The sequence below is a fragment of the Kryptolebias marmoratus genome, linkage group LG15, assembly GCF_001649575.2.
Source record: "Kryptolebias marmoratus isolate JLee-2015 linkage group LG15, ASM164957v2, whole genome shotgun sequence".
NCBI lineage: Eukaryota > Metazoa > Chordata > Actinopteri > Cyprinodontiformes > Rivulidae > Kryptolebias > Kryptolebias marmoratus.
In genome coordinates, this window is record NC_051444.1 from 23,893,176 (window position 1) to 23,910,093 (window position 16,918).

The 16,918-nt window shown below is 43.2% G+C and overlaps 2 protein-coding genes across 6 annotated transcripts in view; both read left to right on the forward strand.

Moving 5' to 3' along the window:
- The window catches only part of LOC108234790 (zinc finger protein 609), an 84,319-nt gene extending 74,056 nt beyond the window's left edge, over positions 1 to 10,263 (forward strand). Inside the window, exons 4-8 of one of the 2 annotated variants that reach the window (XM_017414250.3) lie at positions 96 to 183; positions 2,094 to 4,395; positions 4,529 to 4,886; positions 5,312 to 5,692; positions 7,110 to 10,263. In XM_017414250.3, coding sequence (XP_017269739.1) covers positions 96 to 183; positions 2,094 to 4,395; positions 4,529 to 4,886; positions 5,312 to 5,692; positions 7,110 to 7,153 — 3,173 coding nt within the window. In that variant the 3' untranslated portion in view covers positions 7,154 to 10,263. The remainder of the gene's footprint in view (positions 1 to 95; positions 184 to 2,093; positions 4,396 to 4,528; positions 4,887 to 5,311; positions 5,693 to 7,109) is intronic. The other variant, XM_017414251.3, reaches the window with a different exon arrangement.
- A 1,802-nt stretch (positions 10,264 to 12,065) lies between these two features.
- The window catches only part of gramd2aa (GRAM domain containing 2Aa), a 30,640-nt gene continuing 25,787 nt past the window's right edge, over positions 12,066 to 16,918 (forward strand). The window contains exon 1 of one of the 4 annotated variants that reach the window (XM_037979655.1): positions 12,066 to 12,418. In XM_037979655.1, coding sequence (XP_037835583.1) covers positions 12,279 to 12,418 — 140 coding nt within the window. In that variant the 5' untranslated portion in view covers positions 12,066 to 12,278. Of the gene's footprint in view, positions 12,419 to 15,547; positions 15,808 to 16,918 lie in introns of those variants that run through there. The other 3 variants (XM_017414272.3, XM_017414270.3, XM_017414269.3) reach the window with 3 other exon arrangements.

Here is a 16,918-nt window from a genome sequence, read left to right on the forward strand (position 1 = left end):
GAATGCTACATTTTTACATCCATTTTTTTTTGCAGATTACACTTTCACAGTAGTTGCAAAGTAAATGTTTAAATGTGATCTCCCTTGTCTTACAGGCATGCTTGTGGTCAACGTTACTTGGAGAAACAAGACGTACGTTGGCACCCTGTTAGACTGTACACGGCATGACTGGGCTCCCCCCAGGTAAGAAGCAGTCCCTTGCTCAGTACATTTCATCCACGGTTCAGCATACGATTAAATTTACTGTCATGCATGGGAGTTGTATATGTCAAGAAAATAAAAAATAAAAAAAGTTCACAATTGCAACAAATCACTGATGCATACTCGATCCAAACTGTTGGTGCCAAGTCTCTTAACCTTTTCATATTCCTTGTGATATGAATCTGCTGTAGCATCAGCAGCCCAAGCATACACAGCTTAATGCACTGACTATCCAATGCGCCACTGGACCACCGAGTGCATGTTAGTCTTTATGTTGAGCCTGGAGAAACAGGATTCATTGGCAAGCAGCTGATGTCTCAGGAGGCAGCAGTGGAAATAGAAAGCTACTCTAACAAGCCAGATTGCAGAATCCAATTATTGGACTAAGAGCTTTTTTTTTTTTTCCTCAACACTGGATAACATTCTCCATCACAAAGACTGCAATTTCTAAGCTCGGTCTCATGGCAATAGCATGAGGTGTTTGTTTAGCGTTGTGTTTCTAAATACGCGGAAATCGTGTCAAAAATAGACAGGATGTGTAAAATGTACATTTTCAAGCACTTGCTTTTTATTAAAAAAAAAAAAAGGTGGGAGAGATGCAGTCTAAATGTAAATACAAGTCTGTATTTCAAATAGATGTTTAAGTGCACTAGTAAGGAAAAGAAAGATTAAATCAGTGCTAATGGAAAACAAGTAAATGCTATATCCCACTAATGCATCACTGTGGTGCTCAGTTTGTAAGGGTTGTTAGGCTGCGTTTGCACCACAATTGTCTTACAGTTTGCAGAATGACTACATTAGGAACACATCATAAATTATTCAGAAATCTTTCAACAGACCGAATATAAAATTGTGCTTGTAATGAGTCTAAATTCCTGTAGCACTGTCAGACTAAGGATGTATTCACATTACCCCTGCTGGGGCTGAAATTGTTTGGAGAGACTTGTAGAGGAAGCTGTGAGTCATACCAGCCCTGGGTTTGACTTTGTCACAGACTGCTAACCTTCACTGCTGCGCACAAAGATAATTACATTACCGTTATAGAGAGATAAAGCCAACCCGCTATTTGAAGTGTTTCGACGACTGCATGTTTTGATTGGAAAGGAGCTAAAAGTTTCATGGCTATTTGTTTAAATCATATTTTATTGTCTTTCATTGTAAAAGACCTTTCTTTTCTTTTTTTTAAAAAAAGCATACTTGCCAAAAATATAGGACTGTTGAAAAAGAACAGAGACATGTCAATGCTGCTGTTTCCTACAGAAAAGGAAGTTACTGGAGAATAAAAGAGCTTGTCATCGTCTGCAGATATTTTTGCTCCACTAACAAAACAAATGTGTTAGTTTTATTCTTTTGTACTTTTTGTCTCTGAGAACATATTAACATGCCTACTTTACACTAGAGGCATTTTTTTTTGTAATAATTGTGGACATGTTGGACCAGTATTAGCCCCTAATCTCAGATCTGGTTTTGGTTGAGTCACAAAATTAGCTAGAAGGCCTTCAGAGAGCATTACAGATGGGGGGTTTTGTTTTGAGCTAGTAATGAAGATGAAAGTACCATGGTTTTGCATTAAACAAGCCCTGTTGTCACATCTTGATTACACAATAAAGGCACTCCATTAATTAGATGTATTGGTCATGTTTGTTTTCAAATTGTTTATCATAAAAAGGTAGTAATGTATTCCCAGCTGTTTACTGCTTTAAAGTCAAATATAAGAGGATCTAATGAGGTCTTATTGAAGAAGCTCTATTCATTTTCCAGATATTTTAATTTAATCAGCCAATCTGAATTTCTATTACAGTACTGTAAAGATTAAAAGCACCTGTTACGCTACAATTATGCAATGCTACAGTTACGTGTCTAATTCTTATGTATTTTTAACACAACTGCAGGTTTTGTGAATCACCAACAAGTGATCTGGAAATGAGAAACGGTCGTGGTCGAGGTAAGCGAATGAGACCAAACAGCAACACCCCAATCAACGAGAACAGCAACTCGTCAGACAACAAGGGCACCACCAACAACAAGACGCGTGCTGCATCTAACAGCAAGGGCCGGCGGGGCAGCCAGACGCCATCAGAGCGCCGCACGCCACCAAACAGCAACACCGAGGACATCAAGGCCAGTCCATCATCAGCTGGAAAACGCAAGACCAAACCAGCCTCAGACATGGAGCTCAACTCCAGTTCGGAGGACACCAAAGGCAACAAGCGAATGCGGACAAACTCCAACAGTGGAGGCGTGGGACCCACAGGCCTGCCTATTCCTTCTGTTAAGACTGAGCCACTTCCGCCTCCCCTTGATCGTAGCTGCCCATCTCCAGTTCTTATTGACTGTCCGCACCCTAACTGCAACAAGAAATACAAGCACATCAATGGCCTCAAGTACCACCAAGCACGTGCCCACAACGATGATGACATAAAGTTGGAATTAGACGGAGACAGTGAATATGGAGAGGACTCAACTCTTCACCCTGAACCTGGAAACTGTAATGGAGCGTCCATCTCCCAGAAAGGATGCTTATCTCCAGCACGTTCAGTTACTCCGAAAGGCAGAAACTTTGATGCTCAAAGTCCCTCCCCATCTCCGGGCAAGTTTGGTTCAAAGCAGAGTAAAAAGAAAATTGCTGAGACAGATCCAGAAACGGGAGGTACACCGATGGATGGCTGCGAGGATGGCCCATGCCTTACTGATGAGGCCAGTAACGATGGAATAGATGACAAGAGAGGATCGGATAAGTCTAAAAAGGCAAGCACTGGTACAAAAATGGATAAAATTGCCCAGAAAAACTTGAAGTCACCACGTCCAATTGGCCCTGGCCCAGCAGCATCTCAGCAGATGTATTCTTTTCCTTCTGGGAATCCCAATTCCTCCCCAATTATCCAAGGAATCCCGAAAAGTCCTCAAATGAAAGGCACACAGCCTAAACCGCCTGCTATTGGAGATCCTACTTCAGGTAGCTCCAAAGACAAGAAGAAGAAAGATAAAAAGAAAAAAGATGGTGGAAAGGACGCCGATAGTCCTAAACCTTCGGGAAAGGTAGGGAAACTAGAGGAGGGAAAGATTCCGTATTCTGAACCTTGTGATCAAGGAATTAAAGGAGATGGCCTCCTCAATGGCTCCTCAGATACTCATCAGAGTCGCTTGGCCAGTATGAAGGCTGAGGCTGATAAGATTTACAGCTTTTCTGACAATGCTCCAAGTCCGTCCATTGGTGTTGCCAGTCGAATAGATGGCAGCGGCATGCCACAGCCTCTCACGCCACTCCATGTGGTGAACCAGAATGGTGCTGATAACTCTTCTGTCAAAACCAATAGCCCAGCTTATTCAGACATTTCAGATGCTGGTGAGGATGGTGAAGGGAAACTAGAAGGTGTCAAAGTCAGAACAGAGGACCAGGGCATTAGGGAAAGCGTCAAGAAAGCACTTTTCCCAAACCAGACACCCAACAAAGATTCACCGTACTACACCAGTTACGAGACGTACTACTCACCTAATTATGTCAACCCGAGTCCCAGCGGGCCAAATCCAGGTGCACCAGTGGCTGAAGGTCAGGCTAAGATCAAAAGAGAGGATGAACATGACCAAGTTGAAGAAAAAGTGAAGGTTGAAGTTCATGAAGATCGTAAGCCTGATAGTAGTGCTACCAGCCAGCAGCAGCAGCAACAACAACAACCCTCAGTCATCCAGCAACGATCGAACATGTACATGCAGCCTCTTTACTACAACCAATATGCATATGTCCCTCCTTATGCGTACAGTCCCGATCAAGCCTACCATAACCACTTGATGAACACCAACCCAGCCTACCGGCAACAATATGAGGAGCGACAGCGACAGATGGCTGAACAGCATCGTGCTGTTGAAAAGAAGTCAGATATAGTCATGAAAGAACGAGAAGCATCTATGAAAGAGGAATGGAAACAAAAGAGCCCAATGCCGCCAAGCCTCTCCAAAGCACCAAGTCAGTCAGACCTTGGAAAGGTACAGCAACCTCCAAGCAAATCAAGAGACTCCCCTTCTGAACTATCCAAGTCCATTGGAAGCATAAAGGGGGAGGACTCAAAGTCCCAGCAAGCTGAGGGGCTTAAGATGAAACTGACTGAAGGAGGTCATCATGCAAAGGAAGACTCCTTGCAAGTTCTGGATTCCAGAGGCCAGACGGGCATGGAGCAGGCCATGTGGTACAGACAGGTAAATGCCATTATAGAATAACAGTCCACAAATGTTTGTTTGGCTTATTTGCGTGGTGAAACAGTTTTGTGGGGCTCAGAGTTGTTTTAGTGTATCAATTCAGAACTGTGCTGACTTCCTTTCTTGTCCTCAGCAGTACCCCGAGAGCCAGAAGCTCCAAGCAGAGGAGGAGCACCAGCAACAACAACATCGGAGGAAAGATGAAAGGGAACGAGATCGAAAATTAAAGGAAGAAAGGCCCAGGCCAAAGGACAGTCAAAGTGGACCCAAGGAAGACGGAAAAGATGTTAGTGATCCCAGAATCACTTCGGAAGACCATCGAGCCATGAGCAAAGACTCTCGTTCCAACCCCCACATGCAGTTCACATCACCACTAGCACAGCACCAAGGCTACCTGCCCTACATGCATGGTTACCCCTATGGACAAGGCTATGACCCCAACCACCCTGGATACAGGGGCATGCCCTCAGTCATGATGCAGAACTACCCAGGTACGACATGAAATTTATTCCAAATACAAGTTGGTATATCAGTATGAAGTCATTGTGAAGTTAGTCATTTCATAATTATTGTTTTGTTTTTGACACAAGAGTTTTACTTATCGTTTCAAAACAGTCTCTCCACATGAAACACCAACTAGATTAACATTTTTACTAGTTAAGCTGCATTTTATACCATTATCAATGGTCAAAGTGGCTCAGAGAGTGTCATGTAATTTTCTGGTTTAAAACGTAATACCTCTAATCATTTAATAGTGTACCTTTGTACCACCAGAGTAATGTGTAAAGAAGTTAGTTCAAGTCCATTTTCTGGAAGGTGTGAAATATTTAACGTTGTTCCCATGTGTAGTACATTTAAAGTGTATAAACCCACTTCGACCATCATGTCAACCTTACATTTTCCTCCTCGCTCATAGGTTCTTATCTACCTGGAGGTTATCCATTTTCCACTTACGGGAGTAAAATAGCTGGAGGTGAGGAAGGCAGCGAGAAATCTCGTGCGAGCCCCACTGTCACTAAAACGGCAACAGACCCCAAAGCCCTAGATATCCTGCATCAACACGCCAGCCAGTACAAGAGCAAATCCCCCACCGTGGTGGACAAAGCGTCCCACGACAGGGACCGGGAGCAGGACCGAGGAGCCGGCAGCGACCGAGACCGGGAGCGGGAACGCGAGAGGGACAGAGAAAGAGACATGGACCGACCGCGCTCCTCGCCCTCCCAGCGCATCATGCCCTCTTACCACCACCTGGGATACCCTCTGCTCTCAGGGCAACACGACCTGTCCTATGCCACAGGTGAGCCAGCCCTCAGCCATTGTTTGTAAAATGCTCTGTTGCATTCAAATCAGTGAAAGTAGTTTATTGAACGAGTCCACAGTGTAACTGGACTTTAAAGTTACAGCAGAGGACCAAGAATTACACGAACATTTCCCAGCTCACCAGGTGTAGGCATAATACAGGCACTGCCTACCGAAGGTTCACCAAGCAGGCAAACACAGGTGGCAGAAAGATAACTTGATAAACAACACACTGTAACTCCAGTTAAAATTAGTAGTGGCTATGATATGAGTCCTAGCACATGTGTGTGTGTGTGTCGTGTAAAAATACTTTTTGTCCTGGGCTCATTTGTGTGGAACACCCCGGGGCATCATGCTGCAGTCTTCACTTACATTTATGTGGTAGACTTAAAAAGCAGCGATCTGCAAAGGAAGCAAATCATGTCTAAAGAAAAGCCCTCGTTCCTCTGCTGCAGCCGAGCACAATATGCAGTGCAGCTTTTACCCCTCAGCTCATCCATCCTAAGTAGGTCCTCTGAGGACAAGTGGATCACAGTGTTGATAATAGAGATGTTGAATGAGCCATGAAGAGACAAAGCCTCTGCGGTCTGCAGTGACATCTAGTGGTGAGTCCCTTAAACTGCAGTCTGATCAATAAACCTACATTTAGTTATCAGAATGTTGGATTAAAAAAAATACTCAAAATCCTGCTTTTATTGAGCTTATTTCTGCTTTTTAGGATTAATTTGGATAATGTAGTTTCAAACCAGTTCTTTTTTTTAATTTTACAAGAATAATTCATTTTAGTTTTGTATATTAAAAAGGGAACTGATGTAATTTGTGTCTGGACAGACTGATAATTATGGGTATTTAGCTGATCCTGTTTGTGTTTTTTATTTTAAGAATAATACATAAAGAAGAAGGACTCACAATAATCTAAGAAGCTTAAAGAGAACATAAACAGACTTAAATCTGAGGGGAAATGGAGCACATTTAAAGAGAACAGTGTATTTTAGAGTAAAGAGAAATCAGTTTATTCCTGTTTGCGAAGGTTTTCAAACCAGTAGGTCCCACGGTGAAAGAGATGTCTAAAAATGTAGTTCTTTTAAACAAACACCAGTTTTATCTGTAAATATGCTTCACATATTTAAAGTAAATGCATCCAAAAAGAACAGCTCGTCTTTATATTTGTTTTTGTGTGACCATAATGCACCTTTTATTGATACCAGCATGTTAAGGTTTAAAAACTCTAACCTAAAGGGACTTTATTTAGTAAAATATAACTTTTAGAGAACGGTCTGTTCTTATAGAAAGTTTTGTTTACAGTAAATGAATAACATCCCTCCTTAAAGCAACGAGTAGAGAAGCGCATGGAGTGAAATGTTTCCTTCGTTTCTAACTCAATCTTTCCTGGGTGTGTGTGTTTTTTCTCGTAGGGAAACCTGACCGTCACACCTCAACCCTGCAGAGATTCATGTGACTGGCTCACATGAGAGCAACATCATCTGGTTGTTACCTTTTAGACATCAGTTGAATGGTGTTTCTATCTTTATTTTCTTAGTTTTTCTGCCCCAAGGCAAGGCAGAACGTTGTCGTTTTATTTTTTTCGTTTGTTTGTTTCTTCTTCTTCTTCTTCTTCTTCTTTTTCTTCCCTCTCGTAAAAAACCCCAAATCCTCCATCCGTGGACTGTAACACGACTGAAAGTAATCCAGGTTCAAAGCCATCGCTCTGCCCCGTCACGCAGAGGAAACACCGACCCGCTGATTATCTAGTCTTTGCACTGTCAACAAATACAATGCAAAAAGAGACTATTGGACTGCCAGAACAGCTGTTTGTTTGTTTTGTTTTTTTGTTTTGTTTTTTGTTTTTCTGACTGCATTATTTCTCGTGTCACGCAGAAAGAACTTGGCGGGAGGGGAGGGGACTTTGGGGGGGAAGTCGGGGTGTCTGATGGGAGTGGGGGGGTGAAGAGGAGTCAACTAAAGACTGGCTTGTTGTACGCCGTGAAACAACAATATATCCTAAACTTGACAAATGTTCGGCTATATTTAGTGGGGAGGGGGAATATGGCAACAGCTGCTTTCTTCAGAGACTTTAGAGCCTGAGACTGAAGTTTTTCATCGTCATCAGTTCCCATCTTTTATCTTTTTTCTTCTTTTTTTTAAAACCTTCACGTCTTGTTTCAGGGATGATGCCGTCACGTTTTTCTGTATGCGAAGGGACCGCACACACCTCAAAGGAAAATAAACACTATTCATGTTCTTTTTTTTTCTTATCTTTAACACTCGAGTTCTCTCCCACATCGTCGTGCTCATCTTCGAATGCATCCGATGCTGGTTTTAGTCCTAGTTTCCCCCCCCCACCCCGTCTGATTTCACACTCAGAAACGGTGAAGCCACATCAGCGAACGGCGCGTTCTCCCGGGGTGGGGAGGAGAGGGGGGGGGGGACTCTGGTGTTTTTTTTGTTTTTTGTTTTTTTTACTCTGTGCTTCTTTCACTTTGATTGCTTCCTGTGAACGATGTGAAATCTGGCTCATGTATTTTCCGGCTGTAATATAGACTTCTCTTTATGTGCGTAAATGTTTGTATTTATTCAAGCATGCAAGCTGTTTAAAAGAAAACAAAAAAAAGAAGAAAAAAAGAAGAAAAAAAAAAAACAAAACAAAAACCAAAACAACAACCTGTTGGGTAGCTTTCAGCCGTCGCAGCATTTTCAGTTCTGTGCATCAGAGTCCCTGGATGTTCCGTGTGCTTCTTTTCGTTGCCGTGTACACTTCGCTCGTCTCGCATCGTCGTCCACGCTAACACCTTCCGCACCTCTCAGTTACCGGCACCCGGTCAGGCGAGGGTTTCTCGGCGCTTCGCTCGCTTGTGTGGCTTCACCACGACTCACTCAGTCGCCGCAGACCGCCGTCGGCGTCTCCGCTGTCTGTTGAGGGAAATGGTGTTTGTTGCGTAAAATCTTCGCTAAGTGCACGTGACCGAGCTGTTAGGATCACGCAGCCGACAGGAGCCAGGCGGACGCCGGCGGCCGAATTTTGACGGGAGTGAGCGTCTAACCTAAGCGATCGCTGATCCGGGCGGCGCGCGGTGGAAGCGGGAAGCCTCTGCATTTTCCCAGGTGAGCTGAAAAGCCTAAAACAGGTGGGGCTGCGTCGTAAATTCAGTCTGGTCAGCGCTAAAGTGACAGAAAAGGCCTCTGTCAGCGTGCCCCGTTCGTTCAGAGGTCTCCTCTCTTGGCTTTAAACTCCAGCTCTTCTTCAAACTATGGAGGGTCTTAGGTGAAACTCTGCCCATATGGCTTTCATGTTGGCTTCAGAGGACTTCTGATTGTTGGCGTTAGAGGAAAAAAAAAAAAGCAGCACGTTTTATGGCCTGAGCTCGGAGGGAGAGGTTTGGGTAAAGAAGCTTTTGAGGGCGCACCGCTCTGCTAAAGACATCCCAGCGACAGAACATGGGCCACGTCTCCCATCACGTTTCATCACCTCGGTTTTAGTTTTACATACTTTTTTTTTTTTTTTATGTCCCCATTGTCTTAGTTTTAATTTGTCTCTCCGAGTCCCTGCACCACCAAGCTGATCTCAACTCTCTGAAGCTGGACGTTTCGCCGAAACACCTTTTTTTTTTTTTTTTTTTTTTTTATGTTTTTTTTTTTAAGTTTTTTTTTCCCACGATTAAGAAACTGCAGCTTTTCATTTTGAGGTTCATGGACATTCCAAGTGAAGAAGTTGCCAGTTTCTCAGCTCCCTAAAAGTTTGCAAGATGGTATATATTTTGACTTTGTGCGCATTTGAAAGAATGGCTGACACAATTAAGCTGAATGTGGTGGTGTGTGACTTGTACTTAATCTGTAAGGGTAATCTAGGCAGCTGTGATGTTGTCATTAAAGTCAGTGGGTTTTAGTACCAGCAGACTGCATACAGTGCATATAGTTTTATCAGACAATGGTTGTGACAAGTGCATTTGTTCTCTCTCTCTCTCTCAGAGAGTAGTGTTATCTCAGTAGTAAGCGAAGCCCAGTGAAAATCATTTATTCTAAAAAATTAAAAAAAAAAGGGGAAAAAAAAGTGTATGAAAAAGCCAGAAACGTAACGTTTGCTATCAACATATTGGAAAGTGCTTGGCTCTTGTATTTTGCAGGACTGTATTTGTTTCATGGTGAAGAGTATATTTATTGGCCAGCAGTTGTCTCAATTGGTGCCTAGTCGAACATCCTCCTGTGAAAACAGAGACTCTCTCTCTCTCTCTCTCCTTCGCTCGTTTGTCCTTCTCTCCCCCCACCCCACCCGACCCGCCTCCCATCACGCACTTCCTCCACCCCCCCACCACCACGTCCGACCCACCGCCCTCCGGAGCGCCTCAGCCTGGCGCTCGCAAGGATGTTTACAATGTCTTTCATTTTTTCTTTCCGTGTGAGAAATTCAGAGCTCTTCTCCCTCTCCTCTGTTCACGCCCCCCTCCCCCCTCCTCCCCCCTTCAGGAGTTTGTGTAAAGTGTACATTACCATGGTTCTTTTTTATACAATACTCTGTAACTTGCCTTTGTAAATTTGGGCTGGAAAAAAAAAATAAATCTTTTTATGAGACAATCTGTCCTGGCAACCGCTCTGTGGCTTCCTTCCTCTGTCGACGGCATGCAGATGAGTCAGCTCTGTCAAATCTCTTCATGAACTACGACGGTTGGTCCGACGCTGGCTCAGAACAGGTCCACTCCTCGTCAGCAGCTGTCTGTGTGATAATCAAACCCTCAAAAAGTCGAGTCGTGCTGGAGGAAAAGCTTAAAGCCCTCATGGCGGTCAAATGTTTGTGTTTCATTAAATGATGTTTTTGGGAGGTTAATACAACTCAAACTCATCAGGGTTTTTGTAAAAATTGCACAAATGTATTCCTCGCCTTTGTTTCCAGCTAAATTTGACGACAGAAATTATCCCGTTGGAGTCCGAAATATATTTATTGCACATTGTGTTAGACTGGCAGTGAGTGATGCACATTTAGTGGTAAGTCTGATCACAGATGACTCACACAGACAAAAAAATTCAACTAAACATTGAACAATTGCAAATATTGACAGGTGTTATGGCTTTAACTAGAAAGAATATATCTATAGATATATTACTGCTCAAAAGTCCTGATCTATACTTTAAATATCTCTACTTTTAATCATTTCAGTGGTCCTAATAGTTCTGGTTTCCTTTGGACTTTGGTTGTTTTTTCCCCCATTTTCTGTCCTGTTCATGACTATTTTATTTTTTTTGTTCTTCTTGACTCTGACGTATGAATAATTCAGACACAAAAAGGCTCCTAAATCCAGTGACTGAACCAGTGTTTGATTCCCAGACTACTTCCTGAAGAACTCAGGCTCCTCTTTGTTAGCAGCCTGTCACAAATCTAAACGTCGCCCTCGTTTTTTTTAGTTGAATTCATAGAAAAATAACCAAAGATATCCCTGTTTGAGAGGAAAAACTTGAGCGGTAGGTGATGAAATGAAGAATGATGTGTTAAGTTACTGCTCATCTTAGGTCGGCTCGCCTTTTGTCCGCTTTTCTTTCGTTGCGGCTTCATTGCCAGGCGCAAGGACTTTAAAATGCTCCATCTGAGGGTGGTTTTAAACGACTACGGGACAATCTACCCGATTTGGGGAAGCAACACGAAAGGAGAAGGAGCGGTGTAAAACTTCTGCACGGTTCTGGTGGAGTTCTGGGGTGTAGCGTCGCGTGTGACCACAGGAGAGCAGTGTCTCTGCAGAGGCCACAGTCCGCTTCTAATTCCTGCCATCTGCTGCATTCCTGCTGCTGGGGTGGGTGATGGGGGGGAGAAAATACTCGCTCATATTTAGGAAGCTGCAGGAGGATTACAGGAACGCCGCTCATCCTTTCAAATCTGGGTTCCCAGCTTTGGCGCAGGTGGCGCTCCGTGTGCAAATCGAGTCACACGAAACAGGAGTTTTGTGTTTGCTGTTTACCATCTTTAAGCTGCGTACTAATGAAGGAGATTACGGTTAAACTGAAGTGTTTTTTAATTATTTCATCATGTGCTAATGAAGTCGTTTTGTCTTAAACGTAAAACAGGTTCAAGTCTGTTACGATGGACAAACGCCACAAATATCTTTTAATATCGACTGTTCTCCCATTTTTCTCTTCTTCAGGTTTGTGTGAAATTCTCCTTTAAGGAAACCATTTTCAGATCATCTTTAAAGACTTAATCATCATTTAAAAAATGGTTCCCATGGTTTGTGTGGCCTTCAAACTGCATCTGTCTCGTGTGGCGTTCACTTGTTTCAGGGCGGTGGGGAGATTTTTTTTTTTTAACCGCGCTACTGAACTCTGCGTTAGGATAATGCAACAGCGGTGATGAGTGTGACGGGGGATGATTTTGTCGAGTGCAAATGTGAAATCTGATTATCCTCCACGCTCGCAGCTCGGCGGCGGGGTGGAGGAGGAGGAGGAGGGGTTAGGATCCCAAAGTGCTGAGCCGGTGGCTTTTCCACAGAGCAGCTGGCTGGCGTCGGGACAGGACGGGGGGGCCGCTCGCAGGGAGGGCACCTGAAGGACGGGCTCCTCGTACTCCGCTGCGGTACGCCGAGGGCGACTTCCAGGAGGCGTTCATGGGATGCACTATCTACGCTGCCAGCCCTAAGGCCCTGCCCGCCGACGAGGCCCGAGGCCGGGACGGATACTACCAGCTGCCCCACTGCAGCCATGCTTACGGAAACTGCAGCCAGAGGATAGCAGCCTGCAGAGCCAGGTCAGTGAACGCAGCACGAGAAGGGCCCTGGGCGGGGGAGGAGGGGGCTTCAAAGGATGCTGACTGGGCAAATCAAAACAGCAAAGATCATTTTAAATAGGTAATTAGAGCTGTAATAACTAAAAATGAACGTCTTTGTGTCATCAGATAGTAAGAAGAGATTTAAACACTGAAGGAAAGTGTGTGTGTGTGTGAGCCTATCAGCTAACATCTGTGTGTGTCACAGCTCTGTCAGCACTTTCTTTCCCTTCCCAAATGACATTTCTGCCGTTTGTTACACTCGAAGTTTCCCAGTGTTTCTGCTATTTCGACAGTAAACAGGAAGCTGCAGAGAGTTGTGTCTGAAGGATCTACAGCTGATATTACAGAGTAATCCCCCCGCTGAACGTTACCAACATCAGTGCTCACCCCTGAACACTGTTTGTGTGCACCCTCAGGGGGTGGCAGCGTCCTCAACACGAGTTCGAAGATCTAATCAGGTGTTCGAGTTGTGACTCTCCGCTTTTTGTTCATTTTCAACCTTTCGGCTTATTTCTGCAGCTAATAAAGTTGGAACGTTTCTCCTCGTTTTGCCTGATAAAGCTGTGCGGAACTTCAGGGTTTCTCTTTCTTGGTGTTTGGGTTCTGGCAGGACGGACCGGGTGGAGACAGAGCTGTGAGAAAAGGTGCACGTTTTCACCTGGAGCGGACCCCGCCGCAGTCCAAGTGTTGAAACGCCTCAGTGCGGGGAGCGATCCGCTCTCTCCTCAGCTGCCGTTTGTTTGGGTCGTCCTCCCAGACGTCCTGGAGGGTCAGAGACTCTGCGGTCTGAACTGTGAATGAAAACAATTCTGAATCCGATCACAGAAACACAAACACAAAAATTAATCCTTTAACTATTTGCTAAAAACGTGTGATGCTTTTGTTGTCGTTGCTGTAAAGACAGAATCAAGTTTACTAGATTTGTGGGGGGTTTTGTAGTGTTTATAATTATTAGAGGTATTTCTGTTGGTGTAATACTTAAAACTAGTCTGTACTTCAGCGTAATCCGTTAGTTGCTGTCGATTTTCACTTTCATTTCATGGAAGAGGACTTTTATTAACTTTTCAAACAGCAATCTGAATTTTTTAACGACGTTATAGCTGCTTACTTTTAAAGTTAAACGTCTTATTATGAAGAAGATTTAAGTCCTTTTTTATGGATGAACTGAACAATGATTACCACAAGAACAAATACACACAAACACACACACACACACATACTGACTGTGTTATAGTAAAGGCTGTGTTTTATTTTTGTTGTAGGTGGTGGTGGTATTATTATTATTATATTATGAAGGATTTATTATTTCTTTATAAATAGGGTAATCCATGAGTTCATAAAAGTGTTAATAATAATTTACAAACCAGTACTATTGTGTGGTACTGTGTACTACACAACCAAGCTCTATACTTTTATATTTACTTAATTGTCTGTTTTTGTTTGTTTGTTTTGCTTGTTGATGATCTCCCTTATATAACCTAAATTTAATACCAGAACAAACCTGCATTAATGCAGGTAACATACTGACAGATGTTTATATTTAAAGCCATAATAGCTGTCAGAGAATGTTTTTTTTTGTTTGTTTTTTTTCAATGTTTTTATTTTTATTTTTTTGGGTATCATCTCAGATAAAATAACCACTAAATACGCATCATTCACTATTAATAGTCTCCTACATGACTTGTAATACATGAATCAGGTTTTGTTGAGTTGTAAACAGAGTTGAGGAATATTTTTATTTTTGTTTGTTTTTTTACACAAACACTGCTGAGTTTGGGTTACATTATCCCCCAAACAATCATTTAAAGATGCAGAAATTGTTAGAAGCATAAAAACTTTAAATCAAACAGAAATAAGTAAGAAAGTAAATTTTCTTTTAAACTTCTGTATTTTTTTTCACACACAAGCACCACAAAGTGCTTCACAGAGGGGGAAAAAGTAACTAAAAGTGGCAAACAAATTAGATAAAGACCTGTCTGGATAAAAAAAAAAACAGTCTTTAAATGTACCTTCAGACGGGCTGTGGAGATGGTTCCGACGCCTCGGAGCCACGGGTTTCCATGATCCACCAACAGCTTCTGACTCGAAGACCTCAGAGTCCTGGAGGGAGATGGAGGCTCTGAAAGGTCCAACATGGATCTGGGCCATGAAGCGCCCTGTAGGTTAAAACCAGAATTATAAAGTTTACTCCTCGAGTGGTGTAAAGAGACAAGAACAGGAGTTCTGGGTAAAAAAAAAAAAGACCGTTCCAAGTGTCAAAACGAGAACCGTGAACAAATGATCTCAGCTTAAATTCTTAAAGGATAAAAACAGTTAACCAGACAAGGAGCTGTCAAAGATGAGCCCCGGGTGTTTAAGATTACATTTTGACAGTAGGAGTTAAAAAGGCAACATGCTGTTCGTCTGGGGCAATAACAAGAGTTCCTAAAGGACAGATTAGATGAAAAGAGGATCGGGCCTAAAACTGAACCCTGAGGCGCTCCATCAGACTAAACCTGATTCATAAAACTGGTGACGAAGCTTCGCCATCCGCTGTTTTTCTGTCCTGGAACGCGATTGGCCACCCGCTGCGCTCCTAACGAGGGGAACCAATCACAGGCGCCACTCACCCCTGGGACGGGGAAATAAAACTTTATGTTGAAGTTTTGACAAGTTCTGTAAAATCACTTTAAACAATACAGCAATGTGCTGATATTAAAAAATATTATTTGTACTTTTCAATACTTAAGTATTCTCAAAAAGTAAGTACTTCTGTACTTTAACTTGAGTCAACTTTTGACTGAGCAACTTCTACTTGCAGCTGAGTGAGATTTGACCACGAGTATCAATACTTTTACTCAAGTACTGGAGTTGAGTACTTTGTCCATCACCAAATAGAAGTAATCAGAGTGAGAATGGACAGGACAGGTACATGTTGGGCTACTTTTTGGCGGGAAACAGGGTTGTTCTTTTTATGATCTAATGCACTTTAACTGCTTGTTAATGGTTTGTTAAGATTTAATTTGTCACGTAGAAGGGGCCTCTGAATAAAGTGTTTAGTTTCTCCCAGATGTCAGGGCAGCAGCAGGCTGTAAATAGCCTCTGTAATCCTCCCCGGGCTCATTCGGAGGCTCAGCCCACCTCCCTCCACTCCTCAGGGCGGCGCGGCGCGGCGGCAGCAGCGGCTCCGGCTCCTCTCTCTCTCTCCGCCGAGGGAAACCAGCGTTTGGAGGCCCGGGTTTTTCTCTCTCTCTCTGGCGGGAGTATTTGTTTGTTTTTTCCCCTAAAACGCGTAAAATAGTTTAACCTGGAAATGCAGCTCGTACCCGAGGAGGCGAGTAAAGGTTCGAGGCGACGAAGAGAGAGCCGCTAAAGACAGTGAGCAACAGGTAAGGAGGAGGTGCTCATCGAGTCAAGCTGCCGAGGAGAGCGGAGGGGAGCAGCTTCCGGCTGGGACTTCAAAATAAAACGCGAGCCTTTTATTTAAACCGTGTATTCGGTATAAGTTTTAAGGCTACACGTTAATGATAACACACGCGGTAGTTTTGAGAAAAAAAACTTTCGTAATAGTCTACCTTGAATTTAGTCGTGATGTGTTTACGAGGAGCAAAACCTACAACAGATTATTTTATGGTAAGATTTATTTGCTTCTGTAAGTAAACGCTTAGGCTTTTATTTTGAAGAGTGTTGTTTCCGGTATCGATAATTACTTGATAAACTTCACAGTTTTTGAGTTCTAATCATCGTTAGAGGCTGTTTATTTGAAAAGACAAGTCCTACAAATGTTGACAGGGTTCAGGAATAAATTGTTCTTTTTTTTAAAAAAAGATAAATTATTAAATTTGATTTTTTATTATTATTTTTTTTATTATTATTTTGCTCAGGAATACTTAGGAGGTAACACATTTTCAACAGAACGAGTTTTCTTTACTGAAATAATCCACTTTTTAGTCATTTCAAGAACAATGCCTTAATATCTAAAACCTGTTTCTTTTAGTAAATTATTGTTTCCCTTCCTTCTGTTTACCCTCTAATCCCGCCAAACTCCAAACGGTACTTATTGTGCTTCTCTTAATCTCCAGGAAGATTACCGTTCGGAGCCGTGTGCCGACTCCAAACACGCCTCGGTCATCAAAGGCTGTTTTTGAGGTCCTTGCACAATGGGGAGGTTATTTCAGGAGGCCTCACACAGAGCATGTCAGAGTCCAAAGGCTGGGCTCCTGCTTCGTGGACTGTTTGTCCGTGAAATACAGGCTCTAATAAGGTTAATACGCAACAATTGTAGAAAGGAGAGCAGCGGGGGAGTGTGTGTTTGTGTGTGTGTGAGTGACATGAGAGGAGGAACTGGGCCGAGATGTGCCCGAGAGATGCAACAAAGTTCCCAGGATGGATGCAGACGTGGCAAACGGTGTCTTCCCTGCTTTGCGTTTGCTTTGGTTCATTCTGAGAGCATCCTTGGCACCATCAGAAACAATGCTGCTTCCCCCCCCCCCCCCCCCC